This window comes from Loxodonta africana, chromosome 8 (genome assembly GCF_030014295.1).
Source record: "Loxodonta africana isolate mLoxAfr1 chromosome 8, mLoxAfr1.hap2, whole genome shotgun sequence".
NCBI classification, from domain to species: Eukaryota; Metazoa; Chordata; class Mammalia; order Proboscidea; family Elephantidae; genus Loxodonta; species Loxodonta africana.
In genome coordinates, this window is record NC_087349.1 from 91756216 (window position 1) to 91783787 (window position 27572).

The 27572-nt window shown below is 43.0% G+C and overlaps 1 protein-coding gene across 3 annotated transcripts in view; it reads left to right on the top strand.

Annotated features, from left to right (window-relative positions):
• The window catches only part of MINDY4 (MINDY lysine 48 deubiquitinase 4), a 158431-nt gene that overhangs the window by 14188 nt on the left and 116671 nt on the right, over positions 1-27572 (top strand). For all 3 annotated transcript variants that reach the window (XR_010322748.1, XR_010322747.1, XM_064290116.1), the window contains exons 3-5: positions 98-333; positions 4959-5205; positions 10662-11083. Coding sequence is in view for 1 of the 3 variants with exons in the window: in XM_064290116.1 (XP_064146186.1) it covers positions 98-333; positions 4959-5205; positions 10662-11083 (905 nt within the window). In the remaining 2 variants the exon portion in view is untranslated. The remainder of the gene's footprint in view (positions 1-97; positions 334-4958; positions 5206-10661; positions 11084-27572) is intronic.

Consider the following 27572-nt stretch of genomic DNA (forward strand, 5'->3'; position numbering starts at 1 on the left):
GGTAAGCGTATGTTAAAGAATGGGAATAGCTGTCTTTTCCACCTTTCCCCTGAAGCAGTATATACAATTAATGATTTTTTTTTTCTCCTGATGATAGGCAAAGGAAAATCCTCTAAAAACAAACCTTGAACTCATTACCAGATATTTTCTGGATCACTGTGGAAACACTGCTAACAATTTCACTCAAGAAACACCGATCCCTGTGCTCTCAGTTCCAAAGAAAAATAACAAGTTGCCCCTGAGATGCTCAGAGACCACACTTGTCAACATATATGACCTTTCAGATGAAGACGCAGGGTGGAGAACATCACTGTCAGGAACAGGCAAAGTCAGGTATGTCCTCCCATTTCTCTGGGTACGTGTTCCTCCTGCTGCTGTAACAGATTACTGTAGTCTGTAGTCCTGGAGCCTATGTAAGGTGGAAACCTGTCAGAGAAGGAAAACTCAAAATATCTTCCACTAAAAGGAGAGATAGGAATGTGGTAAGTCTGCACCCTGTCAAAGGTGAAAACCTTGGGAGACCCGGGAAAACAAGGCAGTCCCACCGACTTCCGGCTCTCACAGGTTTCACTGTATAAACTGAGTGACTTAAAGCAGAATGAATTTATTATCTTACAGTTGTGGAGGTCAGAAGTCCAAAATTAGTCTCGCTGGGCCGAAGTCAAGGTGTTGGCAGGGATGGTTCCTTCTGAAAGGTCTGAGGGGAGAGTCCGTTTCTTTGCCTTTTTTAGCTTTTAGAGGCTTTGTCTCATTACTCCTTCCTGATATCATTCCCACCTTGTCTTAGTTTCCTAGTGGTGCTGTGACACAAATACCACAAGTGGGTGGCTTTAAAGAACAGAATTGTATTTTCTCACAGTTCAGGAGGCTCAAAGTCTGAATTCAGGGTGTGATTCTAGGGGGCGGTCCTTCCTTGTCTAACTGAGCTTCTAGCAGCTGCCAGCAATCCTTGTAGATGCATCTGTCTCCATTGTCTGTCTTTCTCTTCCCCCTGTGTGTGTCTCTGTATCTTTTCTCCTCTTTTTATAACTCAGAAGTGATTAGATTTAGAACCCACCCTACTCAGGTATGACCTGATTAACATAAAAGAGAAAACCCTATTTCTAAGCAGGATCATGTTTACAGGTATAGGGGCCAGAATTCCAACACATAATTTGGGGGACACAATTCAATCCATAACACACCTCTTGTTTCTGTTCTCACATGTCCTGCTACTAACTCCTAACCTCCTTCTTATAAGGACCGTAGTGATTACATTGGGCCTACCTGGATAATTCAGGGTAATCTCTCCGTTCAAAATCCTTAACTTAATCACACCTGCAATACCTTTGATCATGTAAGGCAACATATTCATGGGTCCCAGGAATTCGGATGTGGACCCTTTGGGGTCCATTATTCAACCAGCCACACACTGTGCTTAAAACCCCTGTTGTATAGGGTCACTATGAGTCGGAATTGACTCGACGGCAGTGGGTTTTTTTGGGTTGTAGAGCTTTGTTGTTTTCTCCAGAGGCTGTACCACGGTACGAAGGAGAATACTTACGATTCAAAATGTTTATTTTCAGTTCCATGATTCGCAAGTTTCGAGGACTTGCTCTGTTTGCATCTCCTTAAAAAATAGGTGTATCGAATTCTAAAAGGCAACAAAACACTGTAGAGATGGAAAAATCTAACAAAGAATACCTTTGGGAAATCTTAGGAGGAAAATGAGTTGGCATTCTTGATGGAACCTCTGTTATCTGGAGACGAGTTAATTACAACCTTACTGTGCTTCACTGCCTGTATTCACCAACAGTGAGTTCAGCTTCCTGGGATGGGTATTTCCTTCCAGCTCTGTTGGAAAGCATTCCTTTCCTAAAGGTAGCTGAAGCTTACGGGCTGGGTGCCAAACTGCCAAAAGGTGGGGGCTGATTAAAAAAAAAAAAATTTACCGATGCCTTAAGATATGAAAGGTAATGAGGGTATAAAGAAGATGGTCCCTTCTTTGAAGTTCACTGACTGCCTGGCTGGGAAATGAAATATACTGGACACAGTAAAAACCCACAATGTAGTTCTACCCAGTTACCCAAGCCAAAAACTTGAGTGTTACCTTGTCTCCTCCTTCCCTGTGATTTTCTGCATTATCACCACCACCTGCCTGTCAGTTTGTCCTACTGTGGGGCTTGCACGTTGCAGTGATGCTGCAAGCTCTGCCACTGGTATTTCAAATACCAGCAGGGTCACCCATGGTGGGCAGGTTTCAGTAGAGGTTTCAGACTTTGAAGAAAGGCCTGGTGATTGGCTTCTGAAAATTAGCCAATGAAACCCTTATGGAGCACAACAAATACTGTCTGATACAGTGGTGGAAGATAAGCCCCTAGGTGGAAAAGGTGATGGTTAAGGTTGTGTGTCAGCTTGGCTAGGCCATGATTCTCAGTGGTTTGGCAATTATGATGTAATTTGGCAGTTTTATAATGATGTAATCAACTCTAGATGAAATCTCCTGTGAGCAGCCAATCAGGTGAAGGGGAATTTCCTTGGGGATGTGGCCTCCCTCCAGTATATAAATGGATGTTTCAGCAAGGCTTACTCTTGCTTTGGATCCTGCATCATCACCCTCCTTCTAAGACTGTAAGCTTTCCACAAAACAAATCTGGCCAGACCTTCAGATGCTGATGGGGCTTTAGATGCTCCGTATAGCTTTCAGAATCAAATCCCATTCCTTAGGATAACCCTTTCCATGATCCAACCCCCACTGCTCACCTGAATGTGTTATGTTTTTTTAATTGTGGCTAAGTACATATCACATAAAATTTGCCATTTTAACCATTCTAAATGTACAATTTAGTGACATCAGTTACATTTACAATGTTGTGCAACCGTCACCACTGTCTATTTTCAAACTTTCATCACCTCAAACAGAAACTTAATACACATTAAGCAATAAGTCCCCATCTACCCCTCCCCCCCAGCCTCTGGTGACTTCTAATCTACTCTCTGTTTCTATTGCATGTACTTATTCTGGATATTTCATAGCAGTGTCATCATACCAAATATATGTCCTTTTGTGTCTTGCTTATTTCACTTAACATAATGTTTCCAAGATCCATTGATCCACATTATAGCTTGTATCAGCATTTCATTCTTTTCATGGTTGAATCATGTTCCATTGTATGGGTGTACCGCATTTTGTTTATCCATTCATCAGTTGATGAACACTTGGATTGTTTCTGCCTTTTGACTATTTTGAATAACCAGCTTGGCGAGGATGTGGAGAAATTGAAGCCATCGAATGTATCTAGTGGGGAAGTATAATGATGCAACCATGTGTGTGGCAGTTCTTCAGTAAGTTAAACAGGATTACCATATGACCCAGCAATCCCACTCCTAACTATATACTCAAGAGATTTGAAAGCAGGGACTCAAATGGATACATGTATATGAATACACTTGGCATGTTTCCACAAGCCTCTATCCTAGTGTCATCTCCTACCTACTCATTCTTTCTAGACTTAGCACTAGATTTCCCCAAGCTGTTTCTGGATCCATCCTCTATTTGACATGCCCCACTAACAGTGCACATGACTGCTTGTCTCATGTGTGACCCATGCCCAGTTAACAGGTTAGCAGCTTGGCACAGAGTAGGTGTCAATGCCCGTTTATATCAGTGTTTGCCCCAAAACAAAACCTATTTCCATCAAGTTGATTCTGACTTATTGTGACCCTATAGAACAGAGTAGAACTGCCCCATAGGGTTTCCAAGGAGAGACTGGCAGATTCAAACTGCTGACCTTTTGGTTAGCAGCCTGAGCTCTTAGCCACTGCACCACCAGTGCTCCATATCTAGTGGTAGAAAAAGTCCTGACTTGTGTCAGAGGAGGGCTGGGTTCTGTACGGTCACAGTTAAGATTCCTATTTACCTAGGTTTTCTTGCTTTGTCTCTGGGTCTTCCTCCTATTCCCTCTCACTCCTTCTTGCTCTCTTTCTCTCACACACACTTTTTTCTCTCTTTCAACCAAACCACCCAAGAAAAACATCATTTGGCATACTTAACTGCAGCCGTAACTGAAGAGTTGGGGAGCACCATGTTTGCTGTGGTTCTTTACATGCCTCTATTGATGGTGTGCCAACACCGATCTGTCAGTTTGTCATACCGTGCATGTTGCTGTAATGCTGGAAGTTATGCCACCAAGATTTCAGTGGAGCTTCTAGACTAAGACAGACTAAGAAGGAAAGCGTGGTGATCTACTTATGAAAATTAGCCAATGAAAACCTTATGGATCACAACAGAATATTGTTTGGCTCACTCGATTTGGACATATCATCAGCAGGGATCAATTGCTAGATGAGAACAACTGCTAGAGGAGAACATCGTATTCGGTCAAGTAGAGGGCCAGTGAGGGTGAGGGAGACCCTTGGTGAGATAAATTGGAATGATAGCTGCAACAGTGAGCTCAAACAAGTCAGCAATTGTGGGGATGACGCATTCTGTTGTTGAACATAGGTTGCTATTAGAGTCGACTCGAAGACAGCGCCTTCCTACCTAAACCATCCACCCATCCACCCACCCACCCTCCCATCCATCCATCTATCTATCAGTGTTATGAAGTAAGACTAGGCTCCACAAATGCCATGACTGCTTTGAAGGACTACAGTTTTCCTTAATCAATTGGGTCTGGAACCCAAGGGATACTCTTTATTTTGAGGACCTCAGGGATCTATCAAGGATAATCAGGGACGAATGATTCCTAATTTTGTTTGCTTGTTCACTGGTTTTGTTTTGTAGGCTGAACTTGCCCAGATACCAAAGCATTTTCTGTTTCTTACCTTTAAATGATAAAGCACTGGCCAGTTACAAATCATCATATCTTTTGGTGATAGGCTTACTGTGAAGGCCGGTTTAATGTTGAATTTATTATCATGGTTATTGATTTCTTTTGGAGAACGTGCTTTAATGGAATTATCCCTTTTTCTTGCAGACATGACAATCTTGATGGGGATGTACTTGGTAATTTTGTATCCTCCAAAAGGCCCCCACACAAAAGTAAGCCCATGAAGACTGTCCCAGGTGAAAGCCCTCCCTTGGCTCCTACGTGGGAGAAGATGGAAAATCTTAAATCATTGGAGTCTTCTGTGGACATGAGGAAGATGGGAGAGAAGACCAGGCCAAAGTCTGGCCTGATTGTCCGAGGCATGATGGCTGGGCCCATGGCCAGTTCTCCACAGGTGGGGCTGTTGTTCTTGCTGCTGTTATGAGAGTGAAGAGTGAGAACTGGTGTGGGGTAGGGGCTGAAGATATTCCCTTGGTTTTGTTTTGGGGTACCACACAAGATAGCCTAAGAAGGGGGATCTGCGAGGGGTAATGGAAGAACACTTGCCTCTTCCATAAACTCCCTTATCTCCTTCCCTGCCCTGAGTTTACCCATCTTGTCAGCCAAGTTGGATGGACTGAAGCCTCCCTAAGGACCCTCCAATCTGTGACATGCTATGGTTTTATATTCTTTGCCAAGTGAGAACACTTGCAATTCAGGAATGGCAGACACCTATCCAAGCCTAGAGAAAACCTTTTTTATTAAAAAAAAAAAAGGAAGTTAAAAGGGAAAAGAAGTCACAATCCTTATAGTTTTGTTTGTTCTCCTCTTTTGGGAAAATCATTATAAAAATCTGACATCATTATTTTATCATCTCCCTGAAGGTGGGACCCTAGTAAGGTTCCATTAGGCAAGGAAACTGAACTAAATGAGAGAACAAACATAAAAGGAATTTGCAAAGCAACAGATGAACAGAAAAACAAAGCAAAACCACAAATCAAACTCCATGTGTAGTATCAGTTAAATCAGCGAGCCTGAGCAAACCAAAAATAGGTTATCTGTATCCCTGGCTAAGTCACCCATGTCACTTATGCTTAGATTGGACTCTGAGCGTAGATGCCTGTACTATTCGATTTCATTTAGATTTAGATCAGAAAGAAGTGGATTCTCTTCCTGTCTCTGCCTTGATCTTGCAAGATCTTTGGCCAAGGTTTTTATTTCTCTGGGCCGTGCTCTCTTTTGATAAAACAAAGTTGTCCCAGGCTCCCTCTAGCTGTATATACCCCTCTTAGATGGCTCTTAGATGTCATGCAGCCTTGGCGTCCCGATAAGGGAGATGCGTGTCTGCTCCCCTCTGGGTGGTTCAGGCCACACCTTGATGTCATGTCCCATTCTGGGTGTCTTGTACATGAAAAACATTTATGAACTGGACCATGCCCAGAGAAGAGGGACTAGGAAGGTGAAAAATTTGGAGGAAATTGAAAAATTTGGGGATGTTTAATCTTGGGAAGAGAAGGTTTATGGGAGGTGGGGCAGAATGTAAGAGATGTCTTCAAATATGGAGGCAGGAATAGTTTAGCCCCAGAATGGGAATTATGTAGCTTTCAGACTCCCACTCCCGGATGCTGTGCCTGTGGCAGACGTTGCTAGCTGATCTCAGTGCCCTTTTTCCCATCAAGCCTGGATGTAACTTCAGAACCTCATGGGCACCCTGGGCAGTTACTACTAATAGACAAAATGGAGTGGCATGTGAGATGAACCCTATTATCCACTTTGAGCTTAGGTTGTAAGCCTCTCAAGAGCAGGGGCTGCACCATGTTTGCGTCTAGCACCTGGTGTGTTTGTGGGCCCTTAGTTGGGTTGCATGGTATAGACCTGCCTGGTGTCTCCAGAGAACACAGCTGGGACCAGTGGGTGGGGTTGGTATGAGAAGTTCTCAGTTAGTCAGAGCCACTTTAGCAGTGAAGCAGGATGTTTTAAAAGGGACTACGGTGGTACAAATGGCTAACCCTCTTGGCTGTTAACTGAAAGATTAAAGGTTCGAGTTCGCCTATAGGCACCTCAGAAGAAAGACGTGGTGATCTGCTTAAAAAAACCAGCCATTGAAAACCCTATGGAGCACAGTTCTACTCTGACACCCATGGGGTCATGATGAGTTGGAATCAACTTGACAGCAACTGTTTTTTTTTTTTTTTTTTAAGATTTTACTAGTTGTGCTAAGGGAAGACTAGGTATCCTACTGCCGAGGCCTTTGTGGGAGGCTTCCTGTCTGGTTGAGACTACATCCGTGGTTCTCAAACTTTGGTTTCAGGATCCCTTTATATTCTCAAAATTATTGAGGAGTCCAAGAGATTTTGTTTATATGGGTTTTATCTATTGCTATTTACGATATTGGAAATTAAAACTGAGAAATTAAATCCAAAAAAATACTTACTTATTGAGTAATTAAATATTAACTTTTTGAATCATTAGAAATAACATTAAGAAACCCATTACATTTAACACAAAAAATATTTTTAATGAAAAAAAACCTATATATTCCAAGACAAAAGCAGTAGTAAAGAGCATTGTTTTACATTTTTTTACAAATCTCGATGTAGTAGAAGACAACTCATTTCTTTTATCTGCTTCTGCAGTCAGTATGTCGCAATATATGTTGAAATATGGGAAGGAAATCTGGCCTCACATAGATACGCAGTTGCAAAACAGAGGAGTCTTTTAAATAGAATTTGCAGGTAACTAGGAATGTTCTTTGATGCTACAGGAAAGTTCAACAAGTGCTAGTTTTTTTTTACTATGGAATCTGAAACTATCAATGAACTTTTGTAGTTTACCAAATTTCATTAGTCTATCTTGTCCTTTTGCCCTTTGGATGAATCCCTTATTGCTACATGATTTTGTAACATTGATGCATTGGTCATTTGGAAGATATTCGTTAACTGAGTGATTGTGGATCTTCCAAGTGTTGACATGTTTCGTTATACAATAACCCAGAATCACATTTGTTAATGTTACTACCCAACTCATCCAAAAGTTTTTTAAGTGTTGGAAAGCCCTCAAACTGACAGTGGCAGATAGAAGTTTTCCAAAATGCCAATTTTTACCTGAAAGCTGGAATTTTATTATTGACAACAAACATGTCATTCATTTGCCTTGAAGTAAGAGGCTCAATTTATTTTCAAGAAAATGTCTGCCAAATACCCAAGTGTGAATAACCATCGTTTGTGTGTCAGTTGTTCTTTCTAGTAAAAGTCGGGTTCCATGAAAAGCCACAGCTCACAGCTCTCAATCGCACGAGCGCTTTTTCCTCGAGACAGCCTTCATGCTTCTGTACCCAGCAGAGTGCTTTGTATGTACTTCCTGTTTTGTCATGCAGAATATTAAAGAGATGTGTGCTGTAGGTTGAGATTGAAAAGATTAACAAGATTTGCTGCGTCAGTAAGGATATTCTTAAGTGAAATTAGCGTTTTATTTTTTATTACTAGTGCAGGGCAGTGAAGAATACGTTACATACTCACGAAGTCTGGTGTTGCTGCCTTGATTTGTGCTAAGGATCAGCAGTGTTTCCCACCATTTCTTTTTTTTCCCTAAATGTTATTTATTTTGTTGTTGTTGTTGAGAGGATACACAGCAAAACATACACCAATCCAACAGTTTCTACCATTTAGTTTCTACCATTTGATTACACCCACTGCAAATGTCAACACAGTGAAAAAGGCAAAATAATGTCATATGATGAAAATTGTTTTGAGCTCCTAAAAGGGTTTGGGGACACCCAGGGGACAGTGGAGCACACTTTGAGAACCTCTAGATGGATCTGGTTCTATTGTGAGACTATAATCATCAAGTGAGTGTAACTGGGAACTTTTCATGAGGGGGATGAGCCATGCCTGTTTTAGTGCCGAGGGCATTGTTTGCAAACTTCTAGTAATTGTTTTGGGAGGTGTGGTTTTCCACCCACCTTCTGAAGGATATTGAAGGACGGACTGTGTAGAATTTTCCCAGATTTTCTGGAAGGTGTATTATGGGCCTTTGAGTACCTTGGCCGTATTTACTGGCTACTGAAGAGAAGTGAGCCCAGGTTCACTGGCTATTTCATCATTTTTTATAACTAGATCAGCTCTGTGCTTACTGAAGGATGAGATAAGAGGCTGGGCTGCCTGCAACAGCTCTGGTTACCCTTGGCCAGAAGTTTGAGTCTCTTTGGGCATGGTGACTAATGTCTTCCTACCTCTGTGGCAGGGGATGCCCTGGGTGGCTTTTCCAGGAGGTTTTGGTGTTTAGTAATTTCCACTCTGGTCAGAAAACTACAGAATTAGCTTCTCTGATTCCAGTCCAGGCTTTATCATTTGGCCCTGGATTATTTCTGGATACACTGAGAAGTTTGAAACTCTAAACCAAGGAAGAGCCCAGCAGGTCTATTTTGTTTTTCTCTCCACTGATCAGTAACAGCATGTGTTCCCATTTTACCAGTTAATACATTGACAGTAAGAAAGGAGATGTCAGTTGCCGCCTTTGATATTCCTTCATTTGAAAAACTAAGCAGATCTTCAGTGTTTATAAGTCACAGAGCTGGGAGCTCTGCAGACACCAGAGATGAGTGAGGAATGGCCGTTGCCGTTCCGGCCTACAGCGGGAAGGTTAAGGCCATACGGACATGGGAAGGGGCGCGTATAGCTGAGCAGTAGCTACCATTTGTTAAATGCTGTGATGTGCCTGGTTCTGTACCTTACACGTATTCTCTCACTGAATCCCCTCACAGTCTTGTAGGGGATAAAGTACTGTCTTAGCCTGCTAGTGCTTGTAATAAATACACCACAGGCAGGTGCCTTTAAGTAACAGAAACCCATTTTCTTATAATTCTAGAGGCTAAAAGTCCAAATTCAGAGCATTGGCTCTAGGAGGAAGTCCTTCCCCATCCTCTAGCTTCTGGCAGTCCTTGGTTTTCCTGGGCATGTAAATGTGCCTGCTTCCTTCTTCACATGGCGTCTGTCTTTCCTCTGTGTGTGTGTGTCTCTCCATGTCCGTTTTACCTTACTAGGGCTCCTTAGACACCACTAAGATGGAATTAGGTTTAGGACCCACCCTACTCCTGTATGACCTCTTTAACATAACAAAAGAAAAATATTTCCAAGTAGGGTTATGTTCACAGGTACAAGGGTTAGGACTTCAACATCTTTTTGGGGAACACAATTCAAACTGTAACAGATGCTTCAGGTTCACAATCCCTTACTCAAAACCTTTGGGTCAGATGTGTTTGGAATTTAGAATATATACTTTTTGATCTTAGAAAAGAAATACAGTGCGTGAATCATGTACAATGCAAAGCCTGCCGTAGGGCTTGGAGTAGCACCCTCAAGCAAGCACATTCACGTTTCTCCATTTAAACATATGAATACTCACACTTAAGCTGCAAATAACTTTGCAACAGTTAGCAAAAAGAATTTGCCACAGAATTCCAAAAGAAACTTTCATATTCAGAGGTTTTGGGATTTAGAGATTACGAATAGTGGATTGTGGACCTGTTATATTACAAGCAAGAGGAGTGGGAGAACAGAGAAGTTAAATAACTTGCCAAAGGGGACACAACTGGCAGTTGTTGATGCTGACCCCGGAGGTACAGATTTAATCTGCCACCTGAACCTGTGTCTGCAACGGGTGTGAGAGAAAGGTTGAGGAGCGCCCTTGGGGTAAAGCATCACAGAGGTGGTTGCATTTGACTATCACCTCAAAGACTAGGTAGGATTAGAAGGAGATGGGGACTGGACCTGGGGTAGGGAACATCGTAGGTGAATGCTTGAAGAGGGGTAAAGTATCTTTCAATCTCCCCTACAAGCAGGTCCTCACTGCTTTTTGTCTTTGCCTTTTCAGGATTCTCTCCGCAAACGCTCCCTGAGGCGGTCCCCGGCCTTGAGCAGCATGACCCAGCCCCAAGAGGAAGAGAGTCGGAAGGTGCCGGAGCTCTCCACTCACTCCTCTTCCTGTCCAGCGCCGCAGGAGATCTCGAGCACCAGCTCCATTTCCAGGAGCCCCCTGGGTCAGCTGAGCGAAGTGACCATAGACAAGCAGAAAACCACTCCCAGCAGCCCGCCCCGCCTGCCAAGCAAAGGGCTGCCCCAGCGGGAGAGGGGCAGGGTGAGAGACATTTTTGAGGGCAGCCCAGCAGTGGACGGCAGCACAGAGGCGGACAGGACACCCCTGAAGCTCTACTTGCCTGGTGGGAATTCCAGGACAACCCAGGAGAGGCTGGAAAGAGCATTCAAAAGGCAGGGCAACCAGCCCCCGCCCCTCAGGTGAGCATGCTGTGCCAGGGTGATGGCTTTTCAAGAAGAATTTCCACCCCTCACACTTGTCCAGTCCCTAGTGGCTCCCAAGAAGCCATCACAGACTCCTTGCCCTCTCGTAGCAATTAGGCCAGGTAGGGTTGGTTATGGCTGCTCTGCTAGGAAGGAAACAGCTCAGAGCTCACATACCTAGGAAGCTGCAGGGGAGGTTTCCTTGGCTCTCCTCACTTATTCCCAAAGCTGAAGAAGGCTTTAGCAGATGGTCCCAAATAAACCTGCAGCAACACGGCTGAGCCGATGTAGTGTAAGAAGGATTGCCTGTGGGCAGCCAGAGAGTGACGGGTTCGTGGAACTGAAAAGGTGATGAATCAGCTCTCACAAAGCTCTTTTTAGGCACTATTTTATCCTCCCCCCGCCCCTTTGACCCTATTCTTACTCCTTTTTTTTAAAAAAAAATTCTTTCAGAATCAGATTTCATGAGTCCTACATTGATTGATTTTTGAATATTAAACCGTCCTTACATTCCTGGAATAAAACCTACTGGGCTGTGATATATGTTTTTACATATCTTTGGATTTGATTTATTTGTATTTTGTGTATGTTTTGGTGTATAATTTTATGAAGGAGATTGACTAGCAAATTTCCTTTTTTGCAACAACTTTGTCAGATTCTGATATCTAGGTTATGCTAAAAGTGGTCCCTGTTTTTCTATTCTCTTGAAGAGTTTATATAAGATTGGTGTTACTTCTTCCCTAAATATTTGGCAAGTGGCATTTTTCCTAGGAATTTGACCATTTTATCTGCCTTTTCAAACTTATATGTATAAATTGTATAATAACAATATCCTCTTATAATCATTTTAAAGTGTAAGATCTGCAGTGATGTCTCCGTTTTCATTCTTGATATTGGTAATTTGTGTTCGCGCTCTTTCTCTTTTGACCAGTCTTATTAGGGGTTTTTTAATTGTATAATATTTTCAAAGAACCAACTTTTGGCTTTGTATATTTGTTTTCTATTCTTATTTTTTTCTTATTTCTTTCATTTACTTTCTTTGAGCTTAATTTGCTATTATTTTCTAGTTTATTGATATGGATCTTAAATAATTGATTTTCAGCCTTCTTCTGTAGTATACTTTAAGGCTACAAATTTCTCTCTGAGAAATGCTTTATCTGCATCTTACAAGTTAATATGTCATGTATTCATATCATTCAATTAAAATATTTTCTAAGTGCCATTGTAATTTCTTCTTTGAATCGTGGGTTATTTAGATGTGTATTGGCTAATTTCAAAACATTTGTGCATTTTTCTTTTTGATTTTTAGCTTAATTCCGTCGTAATCGTATATACTCTGAATAATTCAGTCTTTTGATATTTGTTAAGACTTGCTTTGTGGTCCAGTATATAATTTAAAATTTATCTCTTATAAGTAGCATATATTTGGAATTTAATCTAGCCTGACAATTTTTATTTTAGTTGGAATAATAATTCCATTTACATTTTCTTTTTGCTTGAAGAATTCTCTTTAGTATTTCTTTAGCAGGTGCACTACAATAAATTTTTTCAGTTTTTGTTTGCCTGAAAATGTCTTTATTTGCCTTTATTTTGATGGGTACAGATGGGTAGTTATCATTTTGATGGACATAGAATTCTAGATTGGTGGTTTATTTATTTATTTAATTTCAGCTCTTTAAATATGACGTTCCATTGCCTTTCATTTCTGTTGACAAGTCAGCTGATGGTTTTATTGTTGCTCCTTTGAAAGTAATGTGTCTTTTTTCCCTCTGGCTGCCCCACCCCACCCCTTACTTCTTTTTAAGATTTTTCTTTTTCTTTGTCTTTTGATACTTTTACTATGATGTGCCTAGGTGTTGTTTTATTTGGTTTACCCTTCTCAGGGTGTGTAGAGCTTCCTGAAGCTGTCAGTTGATACCTTTCATCAGTTCTGGCAATTCTTAACCATTATCTTTTCAACTATTTCTTCTGTTTGATTCTTTCTTTCTCTCCTGGGACTCTAATTACACATACATCAGTTATTTTCACCATGTTCTATAGATTTTAAAATACTCTTTTCTATCTTTTTCTCTTTTTGTACTTTGATTTGGATAATTTCTGTTGACTATCTTCTAGTTCATATTTCTTCTCTGCTGCCGTGTTTAATATGCTAGTAAACTCTCTAAGAAACTATTACTTTCAGTTATTTTAAGTTTTAGAGCTTCTATTTAAAAAAAATAGATTTCAGTCTTTTGTGAAATTCTTAATTTTTTTTCTGTTCTCTTAAACAAATTATTCATAGTCATGTTAAAGTCTGTCTAGTAATGTCAATATCTGGATCACCTGTGGGTCTGTTTCTATTGTCTGTTTTCATTTGGTTCTTGATTATTTTGTACTATTTCTTTGTATTTGTGATAAGTTTGATTGAATTTCAGACATTATGTATGAATAATTGGATAGGCTGTGGTTAGTGTTACCTTCCTCCAAAGAAGGTTTACTTTCTCTATGGTAGACAGTAAGTTCTTGCTAATTTTAGATTTTGTAAAATATCTTCCCTCATTATATTGTTTGTCTAATAATTTGTCCATTATGCCATTTGTTGAACATAAATCCTTAATTTGGCATGATCAGTCCTTTTTTTTTTTGGCATATGATTTATACTTTTGAGGTTTTCTTTATTAAGGTCTTTCTTATCCTTAGATATCAATGACATTCTCATATATATTTTTTATTAAATTTATAGTTTTAGCTTTCACATTGAGGTATTTAATCTTTTGTATTTGTTGGGATGGAAAGACCCACTTTTATTCTTCTTTATTTATAGATGGTTTGCCTGACACCATGTACTCTACATTCTGTTCTTTTTCCATTGACTTGTGAAGCCACCTTAATTCTTTACTAAGTACTCATATAGATGTGTCTCTGCACTCTTTATTCTGTTTCGTTGTGTGTATGTGTTTGACCAAAACCTCACTACCGTGGTTTTTCATTACTATGGCTCTGTAGTTACGTCTTAAAATTTTGGTAGGGGCAGTCTCCCGTCTTCCCCTTTCTTATAGGATTGACATAGCTATGTACCATCCTTTATTTTTTCTGCAGGTCTTTTTTTCTGTACACTCACCATACATAACTTGTTCCTACATGAAGAAGAACTGGCTTGTCCTTTGCTGTGAAGGCCCTGTTCCCAAATCATGTCACAGTTGTCTCTTCTTGACAATCAGGTGTTCTGTCCTCAGAGTGGTTTTCTTTGACTGCCTGTACTCCCACATCCTCACCTCCACCCTGTTTTGTTGTTTTCACATCACCTATCATTATCTAAAGTTATTCTATTTATTTACTTATCTATTATTTGTCTCCCCCACAACAGAATATAAATTTTTATGAAAACAGTGCCGAGAACAGTGCCAGGTACACGGTAGGTACTTAATGAATATAGGTTTAATATTTCTCCTACAAACGACAATAACAAGATCAAGAAAGTTTTTATATTGGCCTATTATGGCACTGGGTTTTTATTATGTGCAAGAAACTGTTATGAGCGTTTTAGGTAAATTTATACTTTTAATTCTTATACATGTTCTATAAGATTTGGTTTCTTGGTTTGGGGGTTTAAGGTGGTGGTTTCATGGGACATCCCAGTTAATTGGCCTAATAGTGTGTTCAGTGCTTCTGTTCTACCTGCTAGTTCATTGTCTAGTGCCTGGGATCTTAAAAGCTTACAAACAGCCATCCAAGGCACAATTGGTCTTTCTTTACCTGGAGAAACAGAGGAAGAAGGAGAGTGTTATGGATTTAATTGTGTTCCCTAAAAAATATGTATCAAATTGGCTAGGCCATGATTTCCAGTATTGTGTGGTTGCCCACCATTTTGTGATGTGATGTAATTATCCTATGTGTTGTAAATGCTAACTTCTATGATGTTAATAAGGCAGTATTAGAGGCAGTTATGTTAATGAGGCAGGACTATCTATAGGATTGTGTTGTACCTTGAGTCAATCTCTTCTGAGATATAAAAGAAAGAATCGAGCAGAGAGGAGAGGGACCTCCTATCACCAAGAAAGAAGAGCCAGGGGCAAAGTATGTCCTTTGGACTTGGGGTCCCTGCGCTGAGAAACTCCTAGACCCAGGGTAAGATTGATGACAAGAACCTTCCCCCAGGGCTGACAGAAAGAGAAAGCCTTCCCTTGGAGCTGGCACCCTGACTTTGGACTTCTAACCTCCTGAACTGTGACATATTAAATTTTTGGATTTAAATTTGTGGGTCTTTGTTAAAGCCATCCACTTCTGGTGTTTCTGTTATAGCAACATTAGATAACTAAGACAGACAGTCAGGAATAAGAGGAGGATATGGAATGTGTGGCTAACTGCCTGCGAGAACAACCACCTCCTTTTCGATGAGACGAGAACTGGATGGTGTACAGCTACCATTACTGAACATTTTGATCAAAGATTTCATAGAAGAATCCTGATCAAAAAGGGGAAAATGCAGAACAGAATTTCAAAATCTCATGGACTCTAGACTTTCTGGAGCCATGGAAGGTGGATGAACCCCTAAAACTATTGCCCTGAGATAGTCTTTAAACTCTAAACCAAAAACATCCCCTGAAGTCACCTTAAAACTGAACAATAGTTTAGCTTAACTGGTAAAAAAGACCCGCATTGAGCATTATCCTCTTTTAAGAACTATCTATATGGAATCAAATTGACAACAGCCAACTCAAAAGATAGGAAATTTAGGGGGCAGTGAGTTTGTGTTAATGAGAGATGAACAACTTAGAAAAGGAGGATGAGAATGGTTGCACAACTTGAAGAATGTAATCAATGTCACTAAATTGTACGTGTAGAAACTGTTGAATTCGTGTATGTTTTGCTGTCTATATTCTCAACAACTACAACAAAATAAATAAAATTTAGAAGGAAAAAAATTCTGTGAGAGATATACCGTTATAATCCCATTTTACAGATGTAAAGACTAACTCAGAAATTCCTTTTCTTGCCCAAATTTATAGACCTAGTAAGAGACAGAGCAGGGATTTGAACTCAGGAAGCTAGCTCCAGAGCCTTATGTATAAATGAATGAATGGCATCACCTCTCTCCATGAGTAGAATTTTTTTCTACTGCCTTTAAATGCTTACCAACTTCAGCTTGAACTCACTGCTTCCCATGGATTTTTGCATGATTCTCACTCTTAGAAAATAGTTCTTTACACTGAGTTAAAATCTGCTTGCCTTGTTTTACCCTCCAAGGCTAGAGGACATTTACACTACAACAGGGACCAATGCCTCAAGCCTAGTGAGCGGGAGAATTTTCAGGCTGCAGGACCTGGAGGAGGTGGTGGGCTGTATAAAGAGGAGTGGCTGGAATATCAGGAGGTCTGGGTTCTAGTCCGGGCTTTGTCCTCATTCACCGGCTGAACCTGGGTCGGCCATCTTCTCTCTGTATTTCAGTGTCCCTGACTGTAAAACATGGCCACTGGCTGATGGTTTCTAACCCTCCTTCTAGCTCGTGGGTCCTGCTGGCCCATGATTCTTACTTCCAGAGTTATTCTGGACCCTCTGCTTTAATCATCAGCTATTTACTGAGTACCTACTGTTCGCAGGGCACTTAGGAGGCATGGCACATGGGCTCTGGAGCATAACAACCTGAGCAGACAAATCGACTCCACCATTTATAACTGCGGTTGCCTTGGGCCAGTTATTAAACCCTTGAAAGATGGTAAGAACATTGACTTATATGAAGAGTAGCAGGTAAATGTGCTTCTATAGCCTCCTCTTCCCCTACCAGGTGAAGTATCCCCAGGGGAGTTTAACATGTTTTAATAGAGTTGACCTATCTTGATGTGTCAGTCAACAAATCTTCCAGTGGCCTCTTACATCTACCACTTATTCCCGTTTTGCCGGCACGATGCTAAGCACTTGTGTCTGTTATCTCATTTGTTCTTTATAATCCATTGAGACAGATATTATTATTGGAGGGGAATCTCCTTAAAAATAGTATCCTTTCTCCTTCTCTGGAGTTCTAAACAAATTAGTGGAGGGTGTGACCTGCTGAGACGTTAGAGCACAGGAATATCTGCGCGGTCAGGGCCTTCTAACTCTGACTCCTTGGATCTGACATCAGGAGCCGAAGGAACTATTTTCTGGTTTTGTTTTTGCTTCTGTCCTGTGTCCTTGGATCTCAGAAGATGCTCAGAAAATATGTCATATGGACTCCCATTGTGTGGGTTGTGGCCGTTTGCCTTGAGGTTGTCAGGGCTGGCCTTGCTGGGTTCCTCTCACGGTCATTCAGAACAGCTGGGTGTCTGGGCTACCTTGAGAGGTCAGGGTGTGATGGTGACAGTCTAGAACATCACTGCCTCTTGCTGTTTTCTTTGTTGAGAACAGGGGCCTTCCTCTACACGTTTATGTATCTTTCTTTGACCCTTACACCTGGCACACAGTAGATCCTCTGGAAACTTTAGTTGTGGGCCTAAGGGCATGGGAGAGGTAATTCTGCTGTATTTACACTAGTGTTCCAAGCCTGATGACTCACCAAGCGGCACTTTGTGAGAATTGATAGTTTGATTGCAGGTGACCTTATTTATGTTGCACCATTTCCCAAATATTTTTGTCACCACAAACAGAGACTCTGTACCCCTTAAGCAATAACTCTCCATATCTGTCTTTCCCCAGCCTCTGGTAACCACTCCTGAACTTTTGTCTCTATGCCTTTGCCTATTCTAGATATTTTATATAGCTGGGATCATTTAGTATTTATCCTTTTGCGTCTGACTTTTTTTACTCAGCATGTTTTCAAGGTTCACCCATGTCGTAACGTGTTATCAGGACTTCATTTCTGTTTATGGCTGAATAATATTCCATTGTATGTGTCTTAGTCCTCTAGTGCTGCCATAACAAAAATACCAAGGTGGATGGCTTCAACAAACAGAAATTTATTTTCTCACAGTCTAGGAGGTTACAAGTCCAAATTCAGGGCATCAGCTCCAGGGGAATCCTTTCTGTTTCTGTCGGCTCTGGGGGAAGGTCCTTGTCCTCAGTCTTCCCATGGTTGAGGAGCTTCTCAGGCACAGGGACCCCAGGTCCAAAGGATGTGCTCTGCTCCCAGTGCTGCTTTCTTGGTGGTATGAGGTCCCCAACTCTCTGCTTGCTTCCCTTTCCTTTTATCTCTTGAGAGATAAAAAGTGGTTTAGGCCACACCCCAGGGAAACTCCCTTTACCTTGGATCAGGGCTGAGTGAGGGTGGTGTTACAATCCCACCCTAATCCTCTCAACATAAAATTACAATCACATAATAGAGGACAACCATACAATACTAGGAATCATGGCCTAACCAAGTTGATACACACATTTCTGGGGGGACACAATTCAATCCATTGTATGGATATGTCATATAATGTTTATCCATTCATCTGTTGATGGCACTTGAGTTGTTTCTACCCTTTGGCTATTGCAAATATGCTGCAATGAAGGTTGGTATACATGTATCTGTTTGAGCCGTTGTTCTTGTAGCATTTTTTATTATTTTTTTTCTTTGCATAGAGGCAGTTGTTAAAATGTTCGTCTTCCTCCTACCCTCTCAGTCTCTCTTCTGACCACTCACAGAAGAATTTTTGTCATTTGCACCCTCTCTAGGCATTTTCTTCTGTCTGATGACCACCAGTCTGTCTCTCTCTCTTTTGTATACATCATGTGTGGAATGGGAAACAGACGGACCCCTGGCCACAGGGTCCCCGGGAGCAGGATTAGGAGGATGGAGGAGCCTGGCCACGATGTCTGCCGTGGGGGTGCCAGTGAGCTCAGGGCAGCTGATAACTATGAGCATTAACTGACTTTTCCCCAGGGGAGAGTGGGTGCTTTCCCGGAATACAGCTTTTCAACCTTAAAAGTAGGATAGAGCCCATGGAATTGAAATTTCATTTAGACTAATAAGTTGGATTTTTTAAAAAAGAGATTTTAAATTGGGCATTTAAAAAAAGCAGACTGGAATAGATGCTTCTTTAGGACCCATGTAAAATTCTTATGCTCGTATGCATAGACTGTCAGGGCCGGGAAGGTTAGAAGCCAAGCCCTTCACCTGGCAGATGAGAAAAAAACCCCTGAGAACGGAGAGGAAATGACACGTGAGTGCTTGCAGGTGCAGCAAAGTCTTTGCGTGAACTCTGTTTTCACTGTCTAGCCAATGCTGAAAGCTTTTGCTTTAGGTATGTGTCACTTTTTTTGTACTCACTGAGACAGCTCCATCAAGTTGTTTCTAACCAGCCTGTGGTGTCCTGTTCATCAGGTAATAAGACTCTGAGTTTCCAGAGCCATGTTCTCAAGAAAGAACATTTCAATTCATAGACATATTTGTTTATTCCACAACTGTTTAATGGATACCAATAGTGTATTCAAACCAAACCTGTTGCTGTTAAGTTGGTTCTGACTCGTAGTACCCCTGTGGGATAGAACTTCCCCATAGGGTTTCCAAGGCTGTAAATTTTTACAGAAGCAGACTGCCACGTCTTTCTCCCATGGAGCAGCTGGTGGGTTGGAACTGCTGACCTTTTGGTTAGCAGCCGAGCACTTTAACCACTGCACTGCCAGGTCTCCTAGTAGTGTACTAGAGATGGCTTCAACTAGCTTAGAGAGCCGATTGTTAGCATTTCTTCCCAACTCCACATTCAGTGACATCACATTGTTGTTTCCAGTTGCTGTCGAGCCCATTATGACTCATTCCAAAAAAAAAAAAAAAAAAACCCAGACAAACCCGTCACTTTCGAGTTGATTCCAACTCATAGCGCTCCTGTAAATAGGACGGAGTAGAACTGCCCCATAGGGTTTCCAAGGAGCTCCTGGTAGATTCGAACTGCGAATCTTCTGGTTAGCAGCCGAGCTCTTAACCACTGTGACCCTCTATGACAGAATAGAACTGCCTGATAGGGTTTAGTAGCTTGAAATTGGCCATGGTAGGAATATTTACACTATGAAAATTGGCCACTGCTACAAATCAGGGCTTTCCTCCCACAGAGAGTCAGTTGTTAATATTCACCAGCATGCCACCTGTGACACAGTTCTAGCCACGGGGTGTCAGCGTGAACAAAGCAGACCAAGTCCCTGCCTTTTTGGAGCTTACGTTTTTAATGGGGACAGGAAGCCCACAGTAACCACAAAACAAGTAAATACATAACATGCCTGAGGCTGATAAGTGCCATGAGGAAAAATAAATCAGGGAAGAGGAACAGGCGGCCCTGGGAGTGGGTTGCTATTTTATAAAGGGGTAGCCAGGGAAAACCTTCTTGAGAAGGTGACATTTGGGAAGAGATGAGACGGAAGATGGAGAACAAGCCCTGTGATCCCTGAGAGCAGATGGAGAGAGAACAGGTGTGTGCCCCCTGAGGTGGGAGTGGAGGAGAAGGAGAGGGGAAGGAGTCAGAGAGGAAGCAGGGCCTGATCTCATGGCTTGTGGGAGGCCGCTGAGAGGACTGGCTTTGACTCTGAGAGAGATGGGAGCCTTTGGAGGTTGAGCAGAGGTGTGACCTGGTTTACCCCTGTCTGCGCGTTGAGAACAGCCCGAGGAGGGAGCGTGGACACAGGGAGACCAGTGAGGAGACGAAGACGGCAGTAGTCTAGGGGAGCACTGATGGTGGCTTGGTCAGGGCAGTGGCAATGAAGGTGGTGAGACGCTGGCTGGATTGTGTGTATGTGGGAGGTAGAGGTATTTGCCTGTGGATTGGACGTGCTGTGTGAGAGGAAGAGAGGAAGCCAGGATGAATCCACAGGTTTTTGGTTGATCACTGGAAGAAGGGCGTTGCCATTCTCGAGGTGAGGAAGACTGTGGGAGTCGCAAGCTTCGGCCATCTCACTGGGCCACAACCTATATCTCTCATCAGCCAGGACATTATTTATCTGGCTGATGGTGTTGCTTTGTTCACTGGCCTCCCTGTGGCCTGTGGGCCAGAATCATGTACGTGGAGCCCACAGATGTGACCAGTGAACTGTCCCATGGTTTTCATTTTGGGCCCCATTGCTGGTGTTGTGACAACTCTCTTCTGGTCCTGAAGCTGTTAAGGGCTTGTTTCTCACACCAGGGCCCACGTTAATAGGAGTTGCTCACTTGCCTTTAAGCCGAGTGCTTATATTCCTGTGTTTTGCAGGTAGAATTCGAGCCTTGGACGGGTCTCCAGCCCTCTCTGGGCTTCTGCACTCCTGTTTGCAACTGACGGGGCTGAATGGAATCTTCCTTAGGGGCTCCTCTATGATATCTTCCCACTGCATTCTACATGTGGGCTTAGGTGTGCCCACACCCTCCCACTGATGCTTTTCTGATCCAAGAACCCCAGTCTACTCAGCTGACCATGAGGCTTATCTTGTGTAAAGTATGAGCACAGAAACTAAGGGCCCTGTGCCTTTGGACTTCCTCCTAGATTGTGGAAACCTCCGAGGTCCTGTAGGTACACTGTAACATAATTTAGGGCTGAGCAGCCTGGGGTCACCGCCAGCCCAGAAGCACAGGATCTGTTCCTGCAGCTGTGTTTGGAGCTGGGAGACAGGCTGACTGCTGTGGGGCTAAGTCCTACCATTGCTAACCCCTTTGCCTTTTTTTTTTTTTTTTTTTGCCTATTACCTGTTGGATCATTTCTATCTTACCTCAGGCTCTCAAGAACAGTGGCTCTCAAACTGTGATCCCGGGACCAGCAGCATCAGTGTCACCTGGCAACTTGTTCGTAATACAAATTTTCAGACCTCCTGAATCAGAACCTGGGGGGTGAAGCACAGCCATCTGTGTTTTAACGAGCCCTCTGGGTGCTCTAATGCCTGCAGAGGCTGGAGAACCAGTGTCCAGAGCAGAGCCTGACAGGGATGCCGGTTTACATGGTGTTCTGGGGGGTATGCTTTTAGGAAAAGGGAGGAAGGCAGGACAGGCAGGAAGGAGCTCAGCAAGGACATGGGGCTGGCTGGATTCCACCGGGAGACCTGGAGCATGGATTGCACCAGAGTTGATCCCACCGTTAAGCAGGGGGCCTGCTTTTTGTTCCCCTGTGTCAGTTATTGGCTATGGGCTGCCTGTCGTTGGGTGGGGCGGGCAGTGTGCAAACTCCTGTTTGTCTAAGGGCAATTCTCTGAAGAAAGGTGCAGCTGTGAGCCGTTAGAAGCCAACATTCACAGCTGGGGACGGTGCATTCCATCAAGGGGATCAGGTGGGCACCAGTAGCTTCCACTGCAATTTACATGGCTCCTTCTAGTTTTTTTTTTTTTTCTACAGTCATTCAGTCCCCAGGTGTTATAATAAAAATCAGTTACAAAGCCTGTTTATAGATGTCACCTTTGGGGCATATGATGCCCCTTGAGGCAGGCAAAGCAGGGATTGTTTACAGGTGAGGATACAGACATCACAGGGGAAGTCTGGAACTAGGCTGATTCCAGACCCACAGATAGCCACTCCCACCACGGCACCTGTGGTCCTCTTTGCCAGAGCACCATGCTCACCCATCACTGGCTTCATGTCTGGGCAACGTCCCTGAAGTAGAAATCACACAGGAACTGTTCTTGAGCCCTTCTTGGTACCCAGGCCCTGCAAAGGTCTGGGGATGCAGATGTATGAGACGCTGCCTGACTCTTGAAGCTCAGTGCCCACCTTGACGCTCAATGCAACTGGATGCTAAACAGTGGTCCCCACAGGGCAGTGCGGGATCAGGGAGCGATTGGGGTGGTCGGGTGGGGCAGAAGGGCCCTGGATTGGAGAGGCAGTGTTTCATGCAGAAGACGTCACGGTGAACCAGTAACATTGGGTGAGGAATGGCTGTTAGGGTCATCTTACAGATTCAGGGGCAGATCAAGCTGCTGCATTCTAAGTCTCTGCAGGGATGTAGCCGTCCAGGGATTTAGCTCCTCTGATGCTAGGAAACCCTGGTGGTGTGGTGGTTAAGTGCTACGGCTGCTGCTAACCAAAGGGTCGGCTGTTTGAATCCACCAGGCGCTCCTTGGAAACTCTGTGGGGGCAGTTCTACTCTGTCCTATAGGGTCGCTATGAGTCAGAATTGACTCGATGGCACTGGGTTTGGTTTTCTTTCATTTGACACTAGGGCTGCTCGTCAGGTTTTCGAGTCTTGCATGAGAATGGACAGTAGGTGGCAGCAGAGCTTCATCAAGCCTGGGCTCCAGACACGTGTCTGCCCTTTGCGTAAATTCAATCCCGGCGTGTTCACCAGGCCCCTACCTGCGTTCCCTGTGCACTCTCGGGGAGAGAGATGAGTGAGTCCTAACCTCTCCTGGGTTTCCAGTCCCTCCCAGCGCCCTCAGATCAGGAGGGGAGGTGCACACACACATGCCTGTCTGCCTCCTGAGAGGGAATGAATAATTCCTTCTTGGCTTGGTGGAGGCTTAGCGGAGGGTGCTGCATTTGTGGTTTATTGATTGTTCACCATATCTGAGCATCCTGAGTCTGACAGCATCTGTACCCACATGAGACAAGTAATGGGCACAATTTCCATTTTAAGTTGTCCCTCAACATTATTTGGACTTTGTCTCAGACTGTAGAGGTTCACCCCCACATGTCTGCAGTTTGTCGTACTGTGGGGGCTTGCGTGTTGCTGTGATGCTGGAAGCTATGCCACCAGTATTCAGATACCAGCAGGGTCACCCGTGGAGGACAGGTTTCAGCTGAGCTTCCAGACTAAGACAGACTAGGAAGAAGGACCCGGCAGTCTACTTCTTATAAGCATTAGCCAGTGAAAACCTTAAGAATAGCAGCAGAACATTGTCTGATATATATTGCTGGAAATGAACCCCCCAGGTTGGAAGGCACTCAAAAGGTGACTGGGGAAGAGCTGCCTCCTCAAAGTAGGGTCAACCTTAATGACGTGGATGGAGTAAAGCTTTTGGGACCTTCATCTGCTGATGTGGCATGACTCAAAATGAGAAGAAACAGCTGCAAACATCCATTAATAATCGGAACCTGGAATGTATGAAGTATGAATCTAGGAAAATTGGAAATCATCAAAAATGAAATGGAACACATAAACATCGATATCCTAGACATTAGTGAGCTGAAATGGACTGGTATTGGCCATTTTGAATCGGACAATCATATAGTCTACTATGCTGGGAATGACAACTTGAAGAGGAATGGTGTTGCATTCATCATCAAAAAGAATGTTTCAAGATCTATCCTGAAGTACAACGCTGTCAGTGATAGGATAATACCCGTACGCCTACAAGGAAGACCAGTTAATACGACTATTATTCAAATTTACGCACCAACCACTAGGGCCAAAGATGAAATAGAAGATTTTTATCAGCTGCTGCAGTCTGAAATTGATCGAACATGCAATCAAGATGCATTGATAATTACTGGCGATTGAAATGTGAAAGTTGGAAACAAAGAAGAAGGATCAGTAGTTGGAAAATATGGCCTTGGTGATAGAAACAATGCCGGAGATCGAATGATAGAATTTTGCAAGACCAACGACTTCTTCATTGCAAATACCTTCTTTCACCAACATAAACGGCGACTATGCACATGGACCTCGCCAGATGGAACACACAGAAATCAAATTGGCTACATCTGTGGAAAGAGACAATGGAAAAGCTCAATATTATCAGTCAGAACAAGGCCAGGGGCCCACTGTGGAACAGACCATCAATTGCTCATTTGCAAGTTCAAGCTGAAACTGAAGAAAATCAGAGCAGGTCCACGAGAGCCAAAATATGACCTTCAGTATAAACAATAACAAAAAAAACCCCACTGCCGTCGAGTCGATTCCGACTCATAGCGACCCTATAGGACAGAGTAGAACTGCCCCATAGAGCTTCCAAGGAGCACCTGGCGGATTTGAGCTGCTGACCTGTTGGTTAGCAGCCGTAGCACTTAACCATTATGCCACCAGGGTTAACCTTGAGTATATTCCATCTGAATTTAGAGACCATCTCAAGAATAGATTTGACGCATTGAACACTGGTGACCGAAGACCAGACGATTTGTAGGATGACATCAAGGACATCATCCAGGAAGAAAGCAAGAGGTCACTGAAAAGACAGGAAAGAAAGAAAAGACCAAGATGGATGTCAGAGGAGACCCTGAAACTTGCTCTTGAACGTCGAGCAGCTAAAGCAAAAGGAAAAGTTGACGAAGTAAAAGAACTGAACAGAAGATTTCAAAGGGCCTCTTGAGAAGACAAAGTAAAGTATTATAATGACATGTGCAAAGAGCTGGAAATGGAAAACCAAAAGGGAAGAACACTCTCGGCGTTTCTCAAGCTGAAAGAACTGAAGAAAAAATTCAAGCCTCGAGTTGCAATAGTGAAGGATTCCATGGGGAAAATATTAAATGATGCAGGAAGCATCAAAAGAAGATGGAAGGAATACACAGAGTCATTATACCAAAAAGAATTAGTCAATATTCAACCATTTCAAGAGGTGGCATATGATCAAGAACTGATCGTACTGAAGGAAGAAGTCCAAGCTGCTCTGAAGGCATTGGCAAAAAACAAGGCTCCAGGAATTGATGGAATACCAATAAGTTGTTTCAACAAACAGATGCAGCACTGGAGGTGCTCACTCATCTATGCCAAGAAATATGGATGACAGCTTCCTGGCTAACTGACTGGAAGAGATCCATATTTATGCCTATTCCCAAGAAAGGTGATCCAACCGATTGTGGAAATTATAGAACAGTATCATTAATATCACTCACAAGCAAAATTTTGCTGAAGATCATTGAAAAACGGCTGCAGCAGTATATTGACAGGGAACTGCCAGAAATTCAGGCCAGTTTCAGAAGAGGACATGGAACCAGGGATATTATTATTGCTGATGTCAGATGGATCCTGGCTGAAAGTAGAGAATACCAGAAGGATGTTTACCTGTGTTTTATTGACTATGCAAAGGCATTCGACTGTGTGGATCATAACAAACTATGGATGACACTGCAACGAATGGGAATTCCAGAACACTTAATTGTGCTCATGAGGAACCTTTAGATAGATCAAGAGGCAGTTGTTCGGACAGGACAGAACAAGGGGTTACTGATTGGTTTAAAGTCAGGAAAGGTGTGCGTCAGGGTTGTATTCTTTCACCATACCTATTTAATCTGTATGCTGAACAAATAATACAAGAAGCTGGACTATATGAAGAAGAACGGGGCATCAGGATTGGAGGAAGACTTATTAACAACCTGCGTTATGCAGATGACACAACCTTGCTTGCTGAAAGTGAAGAGGACTTGAAGCACTTACTAATGAAGATCAAAGACCACAGCCTTCAGTATGGATTACACCTCAACATAAAGAAAACAAAAATCCTCACAAATGGACCAATGAGCAACATCATGATAAACGGAGAAAAGATTGAAGGCGTCAAGGATTTCATTTTACTTGGATCCATGATCAACAGCCATGGAAGCAGCAGTCAAGAAATCATAAGACACATTGCATTGGGCAAATCTGCTGCAAAGGACCTCTTCAAAGTGTTGAAGAGCAAAGATGTCACCCTGGATACTAAGGTGCGCCTGACCCAAGCCATGGTATTTTCAATCACATCATATGCATGTGAAAGCTGGACAATGAATAAGGAAGACCGAAGAAGAGTTGACACCTTTGAATTGTGGTGTTGGCAAAGAATATTGAATATACCATGGACTGTCAGAAGAACAAACAAATCTGTCTTGGAAGAAGTGCGGCCAGAATGCTCCTTAGAGGCAAGGATGGTGAGACTGTGTCTTACATACTTTGGACATGTTGTCAGGAGAGATCAGTCCCTGGAGAAGGACATCACGCTTGGCAGAGTACAGGGTCAGCGGAAAAGAGTAAGAACCTCAACGAGGTGGATTGACACAGTGGCTGCAGCAATGAGCTCAAGCATAACAATGATTGTGAGGATGGCGCAGGACTGGGCAGTGTTTTGTTCTGTTGTGCATAGGGTCGCTATGAGTCGGAACCGACTTGAGGGCACCTAACAACAACAACATAGAGGTTTGAAATTGGCTGGCTCTTGAGACATAACTCCTAGCTGCCTCCCTTTGCCCGCCCCACCCTCCCCGGTAGAACAAGTGGGTTGCCTGGGGCCCCTACTCTGGTTCCTCTGCCTGCCGTAGTCCAGCTTCACCTTCATAACTGACTTTGAGGACCTCTCTTCTGTGGAAGGGTGGCTGCCCCCCACACACCCTCATTGATGTCCTGGGCTCAGCTGGTTCTCTCCACCTCCCATCTTGGTGACCACATGTTACCCTACGTGTGTGCCCCAGTCCATTGGTGTGAACCCCAGTTCTCTCTCTTTCTGAATTATTCCCCCTCCCCGCTCCCAGCAGATGGAGGAGATTAAACATGAGAAATGGCTCCAGTGCACATTATGGGTTACTCTGAGCCCTCCAGGAACGGGGTCAGTGACTCCTACCCTTTGGGATAATTATAGCTCTCAGGTACCTTTAGGTTCAGGGTTTCCAAGTCTTTGATCTAATGCATCTCTCAGGGGAAGGAGGCTTCCCATGAACCACAGATTTCCTTTGAGAACAAGAAAATCTGGCTAAGGGGTG